The sequence below is a fragment of the Hypanus sabinus genome, chromosome 19 (assembly GCF_030144855.1).
Source record: "Hypanus sabinus isolate sHypSab1 chromosome 19, sHypSab1.hap1, whole genome shotgun sequence".
Classification (NCBI taxonomy): Eukaryota; Metazoa; Chordata; class Chondrichthyes; order Myliobatiformes; family Dasyatidae; genus Hypanus; species Hypanus sabinus.
The window spans coordinates 75,676,640-75,695,130 of NC_082724.1; the positions used below are offsets into that span (position 1 = coordinate 75,676,640).

General features: G+C 39.7%; 1 protein-coding gene across 2 annotated transcripts in view; it reads left to right on the forward strand.

The window, feature by feature from the left end:
* mtmr14 (myotubularin related protein 14) overlaps window positions 1–18,491 on the forward strand; it is a 132,576-nt gene that overhangs the window by 109,255 nt on the left and 4,830 nt on the right. Inside the window, exons 17-18 of one of the 2 annotated variants that reach the window (XM_059944786.1) lie at window positions 13,079–13,255; window positions 15,393–15,545. In XM_059944786.1, coding sequence (XP_059800769.1) covers window positions 13,079–13,255; window positions 15,393–15,545 — 330 coding nt within the window. The remainder of the gene's footprint in view (window positions 1–13,078; window positions 13,256–15,392; window positions 15,546–18,491) is intronic. The other variant, XM_059944787.1, reaches the window with a different exon arrangement.

Here is an 18,491-nt window from a genome sequence, read left to right on the forward strand (position 1 = left end):
TTTACAGCACAGCTTGAAACAGAGCCAACTTATCCAAAATCACAACTCTCAAATTAATATTACTTTATTGATTCCACATTTATTTTCAGGAAAAATATTAATGGCCCTGCTATTTTTTATCACTATTGCAATTTTTCAGATGAATTTCTTTAGAATATTTAAACTAAGATAATTTTATTGAGCACAAGTCAAACATTTATTTGAGATGCTGGACATCAAAGTTGTTAACTGAGTTTCAATAAGCAGGAGTACGTGCATTAAGAACAAACATGCAATGATTTGGTTGATCGGTACTTCATGCAATATTGGTGTACTAAATGAATTTATTAGTGTACATTCTTATTGCACAACCTTGATAATCCAGACTAAGCAAATTTGAATGCACAAAATACTTTGGATTCACCTTAAACTGATCTTGGACTGAAACAGAGCCTTGATGGATTTTAAATGAAGCTTCAACTCAAAACAAAGCTATTTAAGTATTTTAGTTAACAAAAAAAATTTCTCTACTTATTCCACTGACAGATCCTGTCCTTCCTTCTCTTAGTGGTTTATCATCCCTTTTTTGATTTTTCTTCCCCACTGTTTTGGAAGTCAAATAATACCTCTTAGTGTTTCATTGTTAAGGCCTCTTTATCTTCAACTTCAGCCAATAACTTCTGATATGAAGTTGGTTAGTGTTTTTTTTCCTAGCCATTTGTGTGATGTATCCTGTGTATAAATTTTGTGGAGGAACCAGCAATATATACATGTATAAATTTTACAAGATCTAATATTCCATTAATTTAAAAAGGCATCGATCAAGCCTGATCATTAGTTGAGATAAAATATTAATATAACTACATATTATTGTTAAGAATGGCTGGATTCATCTTTATTAAAAGCTAGGTAAGAAAGCAACTAAAACTGCCTTGGTTAATATATGGAGGGAAGGAACAAATAATTTTTACATTTGATGGGATTTTAACTTGAAGCTACATGAGATGCTTAAATCTGAGATTCGGAGCAAGGAGGCTGTGAGTGGAATGGCTAAGGTTTTCCGGAGCAAAGGCATTTTACTGCTCAGGGTAAAGAGAGGCAACATTCTGCAGGCGTGTGACGTCAGCCAGTAGAGCGGGTAAAGTTTAAAAAGAAGATGGCCATATCCAGCGGGCAGCAGAATGATAGGGCTTTGGCTTAACGGGCTTAGGCGGTAATGAGGCGAGGATGGTTTGCCAGTGTTAATTGCGGAAAGGAAGTATGTGTGTGAGACCGGTTTTCTGTGCTCAGTGTTAGATGTGGGAGGTGCTGGAGTCTCCTAAGGGACTGCGTTAGGGAACTGGAGATGTAGCTTGATGACCTTCGCATGGTCACGGAGAGCGAGGAGGTGATAGAAAGGAGTTATAAGCAGGTGGTCACACCAAGGCCTCGGGAGACAGACAAGTGGGTAACAGGAGAGAGAAGGGGAAGAGTCAGGCACTAGAGAGTACCCCAGTGGCTGTACCCCTTGACAGTAAGTACTCCTGTTTGAATACTGTTGGGGGTGGACCATGTACCTGGAGGAAGCAGCAGTGGCCGTGCCTCTGACAGAGTCTGGCCCTGTGGCTCAGAAGGGTAGGGAAAGGAAGAGAAAGGCAGTAGTGATAGGGAACTCTGTAGTTAGGGGGTCAGACAGGTGATTCTGTGAATGCAGGAAAGAAACTCAGATGGTAGCTTGCCTCCCAGGTGCCAGAGTCCGGTATGTTTCAGATGGCTTCCACGATACCCTGTAGTGGGAGGGAGAACAGCCAAAGGTCATGGTACATATTGGTACCGATGACATAGGTAGGAAAAGGGGAAGAGGTCCTGAAAAAAGACTACAGGGAGTTAGGAAGGAAGTTGAGAAGCAGGACCGCAAAGGTAGTAATCTCGGGATTACTGCCTGTGCCACACGACAGTGAGTATAGGAATAGAATGAGGTGGAGGATAAATACGTGGCTGAGGGATTCTGAATCATTGGAACCTCTTTTGGGGCAGGTGTGACCTGTACAAAATGGACAGGTTGCACTTGAATCCCAGAGGGACCAATATCCTGGCGGGGAGGTTTGTTAAGGCTATCGGGGAGAGTTTAAACTAGAATTGTTGGGGGGTGGAAACCGAACTGAAGAGACTGGGGAAGAGGCAGTTGGCTCACGAATAGCGAAAGCTTGGAAGACAGTGTGTGAGGGAGCATAGGCAGGTGATAGAGAAGGGACACACTCAGACCGACAGTTTGAGAGGTGTCTATATTAATGCAAGGAATATCATGCACAAAGCGGATGAGCTTAGAGCGTGGATCGGTACTTGGAGCTATGATGTGGTGGCCATTACAGAGACTTGGATGGCTCAGAGACAGGAATGGTTACTTCAAGTACCGGGTTTTAGATGTTTCAGAAAGGACAGGGAGGGAGGCAAAAGAGGTGGGGGTGTGGCACTGTTGAACCGACAGGAGGAGAGGCTGTACTTGATTTGGTATTGGGAAATGAACCTGGTCAGGTGTCAGATCTCTCTGGGAGAGCATTTTGGAGATATTGATCATAATTCTATCTCCTTTACAATAGCATTGGTGAGAGATAGAAACAGACAAGTTAGAAAAGCGTTTAATTGGAGTAAGGGGAATTATGAGGCTATCAGGCAGGAAATTGGAAGCTTAAATTGGGAACAGGTTCTCAAGGAAAAGTACTGAAGATATGTGGCAAATGTTCAGGGGATATTTGTGTGGAGTTCTGCATAGGTACATTCCAATGAGTCAGGGAAGTTATGGTAGGGTACAGGAACCGTGGTGTACAAAGGCTGTAATAAATCTGGTCAAGAAGAAAAGAAAAGCTTACAAAAGGTTCAGAGAGCTAGGTAATGTTAGAGATCTGGAAGATTATAAAGCTAACTGGAAGGAACTTAGGAAGGAAATTAGGAGATCCAGAAGGGTCCATGAGAAGGCCTTGGCGGGCAGGATTAAGGAAAACCCCAAGGCATTCTACAAGTATGTGAAGAGCAGGAGGATAAGACATGAAAGAATAGGACCTATCAAATATGACAGTGGGAAAGTGTGTATGGAACCGGAGGAAATAGCAGAAGTACTTAATGAATACTTTACTTCAGTATTCACTATGGAAAAGGCTCCTGGTGATAATAGTGACAACTTGCAGCAGATTGAAAAACTTGAGCATGTAGATGTTAAGAAAGAGGATGTGCTGGAGCTTTTGGAAAGCATCAAGTTGAGTAAGTCACCGGGCCCAGATAAGATGTACCCCAGGCTACAGTGGGAGGCAAGGGAGGAGATTGCTGAGCCTCTGGCGATGATTTTTGCATCATCAATAAGGACAGGAGAGGTTCCAGAGGATTGGAGGGTTGTGAATGTTTTTCCTTTATTCAAGAAAGCGAGTAGAGATAGACCAGAAAATTATAGACCAGTGAGTCTTATTTCAGTGGTTGGTAATTGATGGAGAAGATCCTGAGAGGCAGGATTTATAAACATTTGGAGAGGTATAACATGATTAGGAATAGTCAGCATGGCTTTGTCAAGGGCAGTTTGTGTCTTATAAGCCTGACTGAATTTTTTGAGGATATGACTAAACACATTGATGAAGGAAGAGCAGTAGATGTAGTGTATATGGATTTCAGCAAGGCATTTCATAAGGTACCCCATACCAGGCTTATTGAGAAAGTAAGGAAGCAAGGGATCCAAGGGAACATTGCTTTGTGGATCCAGAACTTGCTTGCCCACAGAAGGCAAAGAGTGGCTGTAGATGGGTCATATTCTGTATGAAGGTTGGTCACCAGTGGGGTGCCTCAGGGATCTGTTTTGGGACCCTTACTCTTTATGATTTTTATAAGTGACCTAGATGAGGAAGTTGAGGGATGGTTTAGTAAGTTTGCTGATGACACAAAGGTTGGGGGTGTTGTGGATAGTGTGGAGGGCTGTCAGGTTACAGCGGGACATTGATGAATGCAAACCTGGACTAAGAAGTGGCAGATGGAGTCCAACCCAGATAAGTGTGAGGTGGTTCATTTTGGTGGGTCAAATATGATGACAGAATATAGTATTAATGGTAAGACTCATGCAGTGTGGAGGATCAGAGGGATCTTGGGTTCGAGTCCATAAGACACTCAAAACAGCTGCGCAGGTTGACTCTGTGGTTAGAAGGTGTATGGTGTATTGGCCTTCATCAATCGTGGAATTGAGTTTAGGAGCCGAGAGGTAATGTTGCAGCTATATAGGACCCTGGTCAGACCCCCCTTGGAGTACTGTGCTCAGTTCTGGTCACCTCACTCACTACAGGAAGGATGTGTGAGTCATAGAAAGGGTGCAGAGGAGATTTCCAAGGACGTTGCCTTGATTGGGGAGCATGCCTTATGTGGATAGGTTGAGTGAATTTGGCCTTTTCTCCTTGGAGCGACAGAGGATGAGAGGTGACCTGATAGAGGTGTACCAGATAATGAGAGGCATTTATCGTGTGGATAGTCAGAGGCTTTTTCCCAGGGCTGAAATGGTTGCCACAAGTGGACACAGGTTTAAGGTGCTAGGGAATAGGTACAGAGGATATGTCAGGGGTAAGTTTTTTACGCAGAGAGTGGTGAGTGCATGGAATGGGCTGCTGACAATGGTGGTGGAGGCGGATACAATAGGGTCTTTTAAGAGACTTATTGGATAGGTACATGGAGCTTAGAATAGAGGGCTATGGGTAAGGTATGTAATTTCTAAGGTTGGGACACGTCCGGCACAACTTTGTGGACCTGTTACGAACCCCGTAACTGGGTTACTTACCAGCAAAGATAGAGACGTCCGTTGGAGTCTGGTGATACTATTTTTAACAGTATTTATTAGTAAAAATACACAAAAATAATATCAATGCAAATATACAGATAATATGCATCGTCAATACTAAACCTAAAAGTGCGGGTATAATAATAATCAATAACAAATAAGCTCTTTCGTTGTCTAGGAGATAATGAATTGTCCGATGGAAATATAAAGTTTGTTTCAGTTCACACAGGCTGCCGTCGTTTGTTTGTCGCTGTGTTGCAATTGTTGGAGAGAGAGAGAGATAGAAGAATGGGAACAGTTACCGCTATTGTTTTTGCCAACCTTCCTTTATGATTTCGATCCATCGGTGTCTCGTTGTTGTGGCCGTTCAAGTATGACCTCTCCTTTAGCTAAACCGTTCTTCCGTGATGAGCCCGCCACCCAGGCAAGGGAGGACACACATGAGCTCTCACCGGCTTTAGCTATAACACGCTGTCACTGGATTTCTAGCGTTTCTCCTGGTGTATCTGAGGGGTGTTCCCCAGACCCCTCTTTTATCCTCACTCACGGGGTCTCAGATGTCAATCAGGTTGGGATGATGCAATCCCTCAACCAGACCACTCTGGTTGTCCCCTGAGGGGTTTCAATGAATAGAACAGTACTCAATACACAATTCCTTCTCCAAGAGACAATAGCAGTAATCAGTGATTCCGTTCCGCTTTGTTAGGAGACATTCCACCTAGTTGTGTATTGTCTATAACAACTGCCTTTGCTGTGATCCTGCGTCTCTCTCTCTCTCTCTCTCTCTCTCTCTCTCTCTCTCTCTCATTTCCTGACATGATGTGTATCTCTCTCATTACCTGACATGATGTGTATCTCTCTCATTATCTGGGTCGCAGACTCAAAATAATAGCGATCTTACGATTCTTCGGCCCATCAGAGTTGCTCCACATTCGTAACAGACTGAAGGGCCTGTATTGTGCTGTAGGTTTTCTATGTTTCTAAAACTGAGCTAAACCTTCTGAAGTATTCCCATTGTTTAATTTTATTTTGATTCAAAATTGATTAATGTCATTTCCAGTGCACAAGTGTAAAGGAGAACAAAATAGTTGTTGCTCTGGATCCAATGCAGCACTAAAAAAGCAGCAAGATCAAAGAACTCAATGAATATGTGGGATGTGTGTGTTATATATTGTGTGTATGTATACGTACGTGTATAAGAACGTAATTTAAAAAAAATAGGAGCAGGAGTAGGCCATCTGGCCTGTCAAGCCTGCTTTGACATTCAATAAGATTATGGCTGATCTGGTCGTGGACTCATCTCCACCTACCTGCCTTTCCCCCATAACCTTTAATTCTCCTGCTATCCAAAAATTGATCCATCCTTGTCTTAAATATATTTACTGAGGTAGCCTCCACAGCTTCATTGGGCAGAGAATTCCAGATTTACCACTCTCTGGTAACAGCAGTTCTTCCTCATCATCCTAAATCTACTCTCCTGAACCTTGAGGCTATATCCCTTAGTTCTAATCTCACCTACCAGTGGAAACAACTTTCCTGCTTCTATCTTATCTATCTCTTTCATAATTTTGTACATTTTGATAAGTTCTCTCATTCTTCTGAATTCCAGCAAGTACAGTCCTCATAGTCTAATCCACTCATCTCTGGAATAAACCTGGTGAACCTCCTCTGCACCGCTTTCGAAGCCAGTATATCCTTGCTCAAGTAAGGAGACCAGAACTGTACACAGTACTCCAGGTGCAGCCTCACAAGTACCCTGTATAGTTGGAACATAACTTACCTGCTCTTAAACTCAATTCCTCTAGCAATGAAGGCCAACATCCCATTGCATCCTGCTGCACTTGTAAACCAACCTTTTCATTCAGGCATAATCACTCCCTAGTCCCTTTTCACAGCAGCATGCTGCGTTTTTTTTACCTTTTAAACAATAATCTACTCGTTCATTTTTCCTATCAAAGTGGATGATCTTACATTTACCAACATTTTACTCCATCTGCCAGATCCTTGCCCACTCACTGAACCCAAGTTTCTCATACAAATGGGAAAAAAAAGATTAACTCACTCAATCTCTCTGCAGACTCTTCGTATCTTTTGCACAATGTGCTTTTCTACTCAATTTAGTATCATCCGCAAGCTTATGTACACTGTACTTGGTCTCCTCTTCCAGATCATTAATGTATATTGTGAACAATTGTGGGCACAGCACCAACCCCTGCAGCACACTGCTCACTGATTGCCAGCCAGAGCAACACCCATGTATCCCAACTCTCTTGCTTTCTATTAGTTAACTGATCCTCTATCCACGCTAATACATTACCCCCAACTCGATAAATCCTTATCTTATGGATAAATCTTTTATGCGGCACCTTATCAAACACCATCTGGAAATCCAAGTAAATAACATCCATCTTTTCCCCTCTATCCACTGTGCTCATTATATCCTCAAAGAACTCCAGTAAGTTTGTCAAACAGGACCTGCCTTTGCTGAATCCATGCTGCATTTGCCTGATGGATCCATTTCTTTCCAGATGCCTTGCTATATCTTCTTTAATGATAGCTTCAAGCATTTTCCCAACTACAGATGTTAAACTAACTGCCCAAGAGTTACCTGCCTTTTGCCTATGTCATTTTTTGAACAGTGGCATGACATTCGCCATCTTCCAATCAGCTGGGACTTACCCCGAGTCCAGAAAATTATCACCAAATCCTCTACTATGGCTTCTGCCATTTCTTTCAGTACCCTGGGATGCATTCCATCAGGACCAGGGGACTTGTCTATCTTCAAGCCCACAGATTTGCTCAGCACTACCTCTTTAGTGATAACTATTATATCAAGGTCCTCAACTTTCATCGCATCTATAAACTCTCATTTTGGCATGTTAGATGTGTCCTCCACCACGAAGACTGACACAAAATAGTCATCCAAATCCTCTGACATTTCCTCATTACCCAATATTAATTCCCCTTTCTTGTCCTCTAAGGGACCTACATTGATTTTAGCCGCTCTTTTCTGCTTTATATAATTATAAAAACTTTTAGTATCCATTTTTATATTTTGTGCTAGTTTATTTTCATAATCTATCATCCTTTCTGTATAGCTCGCTCAGTGGTTCTTTGTTGCTTTTTAAAGTTTTCCCAATATTCCAGTTTCCCGCTACTCTTGGCAACTTTGTATGCAGAAGCTTTTAGTTTGATGGCTTCTTTTGTTTCCTTAGTTATCCAAGGCTGGCTGCCCCCACCCTTACTGTCCTTGCTTTTAACTGGAATATACTTTCGTTGAGCACAGCGAAAAATCTCTTTGAAAGTCTTCCACTGTTCTTCAACTGTCCAATCATGTAGCCTGTGTTCCCAGTCTACACTAGCCAAATCCTCCCTCACCCCATTGTAGTCTCTATTTAAATCAAACTATTGCACCCTCCATTTGTGTGTGTGTGTGTGTGTGTGTATGCATATATACAGTATAGGGATAGGTACACACACATAAAATGGAGAGAGAGAATGTATAAACATGAAGTGACTCTAGGCACAGGAATGTCTGTACATGAGGTGACTGACAGGAAATGATAAAGTAATGGTAGGTGTGGAGGGGTCGGTAAAGGGTGTACATCAGCCTTGCATCTTGGGGAAAGTGTCTATTTTTCAGTATGGTGGTCCTGTTATGGACGCTTTGTAGCCTCCTCACTGACGGAAGTGAAGTGGGACGAACAGTTCACGAGCAGGGAGGGTGGGATCCTTCATGACATTACTGGCCCTTTTCTGGAACCTTTCTGAATATGCCGGTGATGGCAGTTTTGACTCCCTGTTGCAGAGCCTTCCTGTCTGCCAGAGTGCAGTGTCCTACCATGCAGTGCAGCAGCTTGTTGGGTTGCATCAAAAGTATCAAGAACACTTTCAAAGTAGAAAGGAAGTTAGTTTCTCACCTTTCACTTTCAGAGGTTAGAGATGACACTTCTTATATTTCTTCAAGTCCACACAACAAAAATACGATATAAAAGCATCAAATATAATGTCTGATTTAATCCTAACTGCAGCACAATATCTTCATACACATCTTGTATGTCACTTAGCCCCATATGTTTTATGTTCCCAATGCCTTGAGAACACCTTCCATCTACAAATAGGTTTCACGATTTTGTTTTTGTCTAGAAATGTGCAGGCTGTCTATTTCGTATACTCTGCCTTGAAAAAGTATCACATTTTACAGTCTCATTTTCTAATTTTAAAATATAATGAAGTAGGATTTTTTGAGTCAATCTACAAAACATGGTGCGTCATATCAAATCTAAAGAAAAATTCCAAAACCTGACAAAAATTTACAAAAATTTTAAAAACCAAAATTGTGGCGCTATAAAATTATTCATCCCCTTTGTAATTACTGCACTAACTTTCCTCAGGGGCAATACTGTACATTACCTTATCAACTCATCCATTTGGTTGTTGTACAAAATTGGAATATCACCTGTTTTCAATGAATTCATAAGAATAAATACCCCCTTTCTCTGTAAGCTCCAACAGTATGGTAGATTTTTTGACAGACCAAACCAAAATGAAGATAAAAGAGCATTCAAGTCAAGCCAGGGAAATGATGATAGGGAAGCACAAATCTGAGAGTGCAGTCCATCATGAAAAAGTAGGGAAAAAATATGAAGCCACACTGCCTATGTCAGCCAGCCCTCTAAATTTGATCACTGAAGAAGAATAACACTTGTAAGTGAGTCTACTGTGATGCCAACAGTCACTCTGGGGGAGCTGCAGAAGTCAGTGTCTGCAACTAGAGATGAAGCTCATGGCTGCAGTCTCTAAGGCCTTGCACAGAAAAGGGTATTTAAAGAAGTGTGGCAAGGAAGAAGCCCTGTCTTAAAAAATGCATATCCTTACATACCTTGCCCATTAAGATTTTGCAAAGTGTTAGTCAGAAGATGCTGTAAATATGTGAAAGGTGGTCTTATTGTGAGATGAATCTAACGTGGAACTTTTTGACCTCAACACTAATCGGTACATGTGGCATAAATCTAATACTGCAGCTCAGCCAGGTAACACTTTCTCTACTGTAAAGTATGTTGGAGGTAGCATCGAGCTATGGGGTGCTTTTCAGCAACAGGGACTGGAAATAAGGTCAGGATTGATGGGAAGATGAATGCTGCTAAATACAGAGAGATCCTGGATAGAAATCTGCTTGCCTCTGCCAGAAAGCTTAAATTGGAGGGGAAGTTCATCTATCAGCAGGACATCTACCCAAAGCACACTGCCAAAGCAAACATGGAATGGTTTCTGATGAAGAAAATTGATGTCCTCACGTGGCCCAATCAGAGTTCTGACATTAACCCATTTGAACATTTCCGGCAAGACCTCAAGATTGCTGTCAACCACCTCTGCCCAACTAACCTGGCACAGTTTGAGAGCGATTTTGTAAGAAGGAATAGGCAAATCTTGCTCCATCACATTGGTCAAAGCTAATAGAGACTTATCCAAAAAAACTACTGGCTCTAATAGCTGTGACAGGTGGTTCAGCTAAGTACTGAGCAAAAGGGGAGGAGTGAATACTTTTGAACAGCTGACATTTGAATTTTTAGTTTTTCATGCTTTACAAATTTCCCTGTTTTTTGGTTCTACTATGAAAAAAAGAGCATGCAATTCACAAATAAAATTCTCAGTTTGATCAAAATTCTTGGTTATAATACTCATTTACGTGAACAAAAGGTTGGGGGCTGAATACTTTTACAAGGCACTGTATTGTAACTAAATCATTCTTTTTTTTAGACAGTCATGTTGACAGAGATTAATTGAGCATAATTTTAATATAGTCATTCTGATATTACTCCATAGTTCCTCAATTTGCATGTTTCTCAACATTTCTCTACACATTTATCTTCTAGGTATTTTTATTTTTTCATTCCTTATTTTTATTTCATTATTGCTCCATTGTTTTTTTATTTTTATCACAACACAGATCTCCATTCAGCCATCGGAATCATACTAGTTCCATGAGGAGTAGTATGTACAGGGGTTCTGAACCTGAGGTCCACTGATCATTGGTTAATGGTAGGGGTACATGGAATAAAAAAAGATGGGAACCCCTGCCTGAGATCTGTTTTCCTCCTTCCTCTTGCTCATTGCTCTCACAATTTTTGTCTCTCAAATACGCCTGTCAATACCCTTTAATTATTTTTGCTATTAACTAATATTTAATTTACAGTGGTCAATTAACCAGCTATCATGTCTTTGGGATGTGTAAGTCCAGAGAGTCAGTGAAAGAATGTGCAAAGTTTGCCCAAACAACACCTTAGATCAAGATTGAACTAGCTCTATGAATGAGCAATATTTTGCTGCTACATCAACCCACTTCTCAGAATTCGTATCGGGTTTATTATCATCAGCATGTGTCGTGAAATTTGTTAACTTAACAGCAGCAGTTCAATGCAATACATAATATAGAAGAAAAAATAAATAAAATAATAATAAATAACTCAGTTACAGTATACATATATTGAATAGATTAAAAATATTTCTAAATTTGTTTCAGTATTCAGACAAATGAAGCATGTTCTTCTTGAAAATCATATCCAGAAAGTTTATAATGTATCCTATCTAAAGACTGCTACTGTCAAATATCTTCCCATAGGGGGTGAATGTACTATTCTGGATGTGATGCACTATTTTGGAGGAATCCAATTTTAGACAGAACCTTGGAGGTTGCACCAGAAAGACAGGTCTGATCCAACCTTTTATGGATGGTAGGGAAGACATTGATCTTTTTCCAATCTTTCTTAGCATGTTGAAACATGTTTATATATTTCTAACTGTTTTAGTCTCTCCAAATATTGTCTGGTTTGCTGAAGTTCATTGCTACCATCAGGAAGGAGAGGTACAGAAGCCTGAAGGCACACACTCAATGATTCAAGAACAGTTTCTTCCCCTCTGCCATCAGATTTCTGAATGAACATTGAACCTATGAACACTACATCAGTACTTTTTTATTTCTATTATGCACTGCTTTATTTAATAGACAATATATGAAGTATACTTGCTGTAGTTCGGTTTTTCTCAATTACATATTGTGTGGTACTGCTGCCGCAAAAACAACAAATTCACGACATATACTGGTGACATTAAAGCTGATTCTGAATGATTCCAGGAATGACAGGGTTAATGTGTTTGACTCTAGGCCTGTACTTGCTGAAGTTTAGAAGAATAAGGGGAGATCTCATTGAAACTTATCAAATATTGAAAGGCCTAGATAGTGGATGTGAAGGGGATGTTTCCTAAAGTGGGGGAGTCCAGGACCAGAGGGCACAGCTTCTGATTAGAGGAACGTCCATTTAGAGCACAGATGAGAAGAAATTTCTTTAGCTAGAGGGTGGTATTCAGTGTCACAGTCAGCTCTGATGGCCAAGCCAATGGGTATATTTAAAGTGTAGATGGTTGTTAGTAATTAGTAAGGGTTTTAAAGTTATGTTATCCCTCTCAACCTCATTCTCCCCATATCAGCCATGGTGGAATGGTGGAACAAACTCAATGGGCCAAATGGCCTCATTCTCCTTCTATGTTATGGTCCTGTTTCTGGCATTTTTGGGCTTTTTTTGGATCTCCAGCATTTGAATAATTTTGCTGGTATCATAGGTTTTCTGAATGTTAAGAACCAAGTGTTCTTAATTAGCTTGTTCATTAGCAACATAAACTTTGAAGTTTTGTCAAAGCTGGTTATGAAACTACAAGGCAACTTTTCTTGGTCTTAGATCTGTGCATCCTCTGGGATATGAAAGCATTTCAGAGTTCAAAGTAAATTTGTTATCAAAGTATGTGTATGCCACCTTATACTACCTTGAGATTTATTTTCTTGGAGGCATTCACAGTGCAATGTAGAAATACAATAGAATTAATGAAAATCTGCACACAAAGACTGACAAGCAATCAATAAGCAGAAGAGGACAAACTGCAAATAAAAAAATAATAAATAATACTGAGAACATGAGTTGTAGAGTCCTTGAAAGTGAGGCCATAGCTTGTCTTCAGCGATCAGTTCACTGATGTGAATGAATTGGTTCAGGTTCCTGATGGTTGAAGCATGATAACTACTCCTGAACATGGTGATAAAGGGACCTAAGGCTGCTGTCCCAATGGTAGAAGCAAGAATAGTCTATTGTATATATTTTTAATTGGTCTATATCATTCTGAAATGGAAAATGCGCTCATACTGTTTGAGACATGGTTTCATGCATATGGAAGAGTATATGCATACTGTCATCACGTTATTATTGAAACAGGAACTCTAGATTTAAATAAAATTCATTCCTATTTATCTGTGTTGAATTCCAGGAGAAGAGGAAGGACATCATCACCACAGACTGTTGCGTGGAATCAAGCACACTTGCCTAACCAGGCAGAAGACCGGTTCTTGCACCCTGGTGTATCCGAACCTAAGCCATCATTCTGCCAGCTGGAAAATAACTTCCTGAGAACTGGTAGTAGCCCCTTGGCTGTTCCAGAAAGAAGGTTGGTCTGCTTCAATTGCTTTGAGGATGGGGGGGGGGGGGGGGTGAGAAAGAAAAACTGTCAGTTATTCAAGAGTACCGCACTATGTAGCGTCTGTTCCAATTTATATTTCATTAGCTATTAGACTTTTGTTAGATTATAGCTTGATAGAAAAGGAGCTCAGATAATATTGTGAATAACTGCAGAATTATTACAATAGTATAGAATAGCAACTGTCTTAAAATGATTAATCTGATTAATCTGATACTGTTTATTCACAACATTAAACAGTGTTATTCAAACCTAATTGGGTATCTTTCGACTTGAATGAGTGTGCAAGTAAGCTATTCTTAATCCACCAAACATTTGGTGTTTCATACTTGGGCTTTATCATTATTCTTACTGTTCTCATCTCTATAACTTCACAGTGGAACTCGTGCTTTTTAATGTTGACAGCTATTGATCTCGAAATATTTACATTAATGCAATGCCTTAGTAGGTTCTTTTTATACTACCAAGAATTTTATTTGGATCAGTTTCTTTCTGACATATAATTAGTTATTGCCAATAATTTTGGAAAAGTGCGGTATTTGACTAGCATCTGCCCCCAAGTTCTACTGCCAACATAACTGTGATAGCACATTATCCCAGTTTTGGCAAAATGTGCTTCTCGTTGAGCTGGTCAATGAATTGTGAATATTCTTTAAGGTCTTTGTGTTAAAGTTGACATTCCTACTTTCTGGACAGAGGGTCAGCATTGTTAAGGCCCTCACCGTGCCTCTACTGTAATGGTGCTAAAGAATTGCCCTTATTAATCTGTAAAGGAAAAATGAAAAATGTGGCTTGAGATATCATTGACATAGTTCCCCTTTGTTGCTTCTCTTGGCTTCAATTCCTCGTGTTCTTTAGTGTCCTGCTGTGTGTTTAATTCTACCCCCATATCTACCTAAACTCATTACTAATGTTTATTTTGAAATTTTTTTGTTTTTTAACATTATTTTAAAATGCAATTAAGCAAATTCTATCTTAATTAAAAACTATATGTGCTATGGGATATATTTTCATTAAAACACTCCATTGTATTCCCTGATAAAGAGCTAACATGACATATTCCTAGCTCTGCTTTTATTCCCAATTTTTTAATTTCCGGACTTACTAGGAAAGTGCCTGACTACAGGACTCATGAACCGCATCAGAAGAAAAAACAGAGGTTCGTGTTTGAGGTCTACAGTACATTGTTCTTAGTGCTGCACACTGACTGAAATTTCAACAGGAAGTTTTCACATGGCATCCAGCACATGCAAGTCTTTGCACAGCTAGAAAAACTATAAGTATCTGCTACTTAGAGAATTCTCTTTTAATAAAAAGAGAGCATTCATTTACAGCAGGTGCTCCCAACCATTTTTATGCTATGGAGCCTTGCCATTAACTGAAAGAAGCTGGAGAGGGTTGTAAATGTAGTTGGCTCCATCTTGGGTACCAGCCTACAAAGTACCCGGACAAGGTCCTGTGGAGCTCGTGTTGGAAACCCTTGATTTGCAGAGAATGGAATATGTGAGACTCTCTGCCCATTAAATCCTAATGTTTTTTTTGGAAACAACTTGAATACTTCTACAAATCTGATTTTAATTCTTGAGGCCTGACAAAGGGTCTTGGCCCGAAACATCGAATGTTTATTCCCCTCCATAGATGTTGCCTGATTTGCTGAGTTCCTCCAGAATTTTATGTGTGCTGCTCAAGTTTCCAATGTCTTCAGAATGTCTTGTGTTCATGATTTTGACTCTTGCAGAGTTGAGATGAGAACGCCGGGAAGAGTCACAGCCATGGGATGCAAATGTTAACATTAGTGTCCGCTAGAATTGGACACAAAGTAACATATGAAATCATTTTTACTAAGTATGCACCATATACCCTAGCTGCAAACTCTGTGTTCATTGACAAATAATTTTATAATGACCTCTGCAGAGCCTTTAATCTATAGAGCCAGGCAGACTTTGCTTTACTTAGTGTGCCTTTTGCACAGAGAAAATTCTGACCTCCTAAAAGGGGAAAAACTCATCAAGTTTTTGGCATAACCACTCAATTTTTTTTAATTAGCACTAGCTTTATCCAAGGGCCCACTTTTGCTTATTTTGTATTTCACTGTCTTCCTGTGCAGCTCCACAGAGTATTCCCTTTCTTCATCCTCTTCCACGGATTATGGCAGCTGGCAGATCGTGTCTGGCTGTGGCAGTATTCATGACCCGGCTATAGTTACCAATGACTCACCTCTCCCCTTCAACGTTCAAGATGATGGAGCCAATGGGAGACTGTGAGTGCTGCTGAGATTATGCAACTTTGCATCAGAAATATTTAATCCTATAATAGTCCTCTGTCTGTCTACGCCATCTGACTCTCATGTCTTCCCAACGATTTCTATCACTGTCTGAAAAATCTTTATTCATGAGCTTCCAGTGTCAGCTAGAACTTGGAAGAAACAGGGCTCTGCAAAAGAAGGAAATACTTGTAATCACCTTGACTCACCTGTGCTTGCACTCTTCAATGGAGCATGGTATTCAGCAACATTGATGTGAATCTGGAAGATTGACATTGGGGAGTCCTCCAGAATAGGAGAGAATAAATTGTCGGTCTATAGGGAACTAGAAGCAACATTAACCAAATAAGAAATAGGAGAAGTAAATGTTCACTTATTTATTTATGTATGTTTCTTTTTGGCTGGCTCTCTGTGCGCTAGGGTTTTGATTTCAAATGCTTGAGGCTTTCTCTGCGCAATAGGCATAATTGTGGGAATGGGAGAAACAAAACGGGAAGTAAATCAAAATTTAAAGGTGGAAAAACACAGGTTGCCAGGAAAAGTTTTGATTTTTGCATCCCCTTGCAGTCAGTAAAATCATTATGTTTAAGTAGCTGACAAAATTGAAATGTGGAAGTAAAGACAAGCTGCAGAAAGAATAGAAATAATTCCTAAATGCATCAGCATTCAGCCAACTGATCCTTGCTGATATGGCCAATGAATCCTCTGAGATTCTTGTTCATGAAAGAAAAGGTCCTTTATGGAGAATGATTAAACAGTGATGCTTTATGTCCTTCCAAATAAGATTTCAACTAACCCAGTGCAAATGAAAATACAGGGGTTTCCACATAGCCGTTAAAGTATTTGTGGCCTGGATGGCAGTGTGGAAAAGTTATCTTTTTTAAAAATGTATTTATATTGTTTTTAAATAAGTGTACAATCAAACATACAGAACAAGATTACAATCTGTTTTTTTTAAACAATACAATGTCGAATACACCCTTCCGGCCCTTTGAGCCATGCCATCCCAGCAACCCTATAACCCCAAATAACCCTAACTAATCATGAGACAATTTACAATGACCAATTAACTTACCCAAGCAGGTCTTTGGACTGTGGGAGTAAACCAAAGCATGCATCTGGGCAAAAATCACTCATTTCACAGGGATGTACAAAGACAGCTTATAGAACAGTGCTGGAATTGAACTCCTAACTCCAGAATGCCCCAAGCTGTAATAACATTGTGCTAACCACTATGTTACTTTGGCACTGATGAATTTTTGCTTGTGAATCATTTACATTAAGTGAATATGTATTTAAAAATATATAAATTTATTTTTATCCATCTGAGAAAATCCATCCTTTAAAGAATAAGATTTCACCATAGGAATTTCCATTGGATGTATTCAGGTGTCATTCATTCCTTTAACAATTTCCTTGTCGTAAGTGAAATGCATAAACTCAAAATTTGAGATTGGCATCTCTCTGATGTAGTGGGTTAGTGTAATTGCACATTCCTCTGAAGTTTGTCGGAGTTTTGTGGATTGCTGTAATGTTTCTCCTGGTTAATGAGGTCATATTGATATTCAAAAGATAAAGGCTCTGTTCCTCATACATGTCATAAATGCTCCATGCAAAATGATTCATTTTTCTATTTGCTTCAAGGCTTCAGAAATGCCTACTAAGTTAGCATTCACACTCAAGACTATAATACTTTAAGTTGTATTGTTGTATTTGATACATTTCATGCTAGTATCTTGGAAAACTGATGGAGCACTTGTGAAAGTTTGAATTTAAAAACAAAACTGCCCTGTATGTGGAAGCCATGACACATGAAGAAAGATGGGTTTGTTTTAACACTTAACTGTATTGTGAATCAGAAGTGGAATGTTCAATTCCAGTTACATCTCATCAAATAAACATGCTGCAAGATCAATTAACCATGCAGTGAACATCTCCATCAAAAATTTTAATACCTACCCATGAGATTCAGAGGCATTGCCATCAATCTACCTAACACCTTCAATATCCTACACATCAGTCACAGTGAACAAAAACTCAGCAAACCAGCCATATAAATACTGTGACAAGCCTGGATGTCCTGTGGCAGGTGACTCATCTCCTAGCGATCTAAAGCCTTTCCACCATCTCTAAAACAAAAGTGTGCTTCAGAATATTCTTCACTTGTGTGTATATAAAGTAGCTGCAGTAAATCACAGAAAGTCAGTACTATCCAAGACAAAACCAACAGTTGCATCCTTTTGTCCACCTAAATCTTCGGTTCCCACAAATGACACACGCACAAGGCAGAAGTCAGGAGTGAAATCTTGACTTACCTGGATGTGTGCAGCTCCAAGAACTGTATTGGCCTTCCATTTACGACCACTGATGCTGGTTGTTGCAGTGAGTACCATCTTAAAAAGTACACAAGTTACTTGCTTTGGCTACTCCCAACATCTCCTCCAAACTTTGACCTGTGTCACCAGGAAGGAGGTTCCACACCAGGCACAGGGCAACACTAACATTTGCTGGATCCCTTCCAAATTGCACACCTTCCTGTCTGGGAATGTATTGCTGGTCCTTTATCATCACTAGGTCTAAATTCCAGAGCTCCCTCCCCAAAATAAGGATATTTTAATGTTGACATTTTAAACATTATAAGAATTTGTCTACCACAAAATTGTCACCACCACCAAATTTTGGTACATTTTCAAGCCTGTTGTTATTTAGTATAAATCTCTTAATTTGTTTAAAGTCAACACACATGGATTTCCTAAAATCCATTCAGTCTGAGTGAATCTGTAACTGCATGACTATACTTAAGGGTAATTATTGTTTTCCCTTTATGGGACAGCATTTTATTTGCAACCAATCCCCACAGTGTTCCTTTTTAGGGAAAAAATTGAAAAATGGGATTGTTTTAATATTTATTTGAAGTCAAACTATAGTTTTAATTTTTTTATT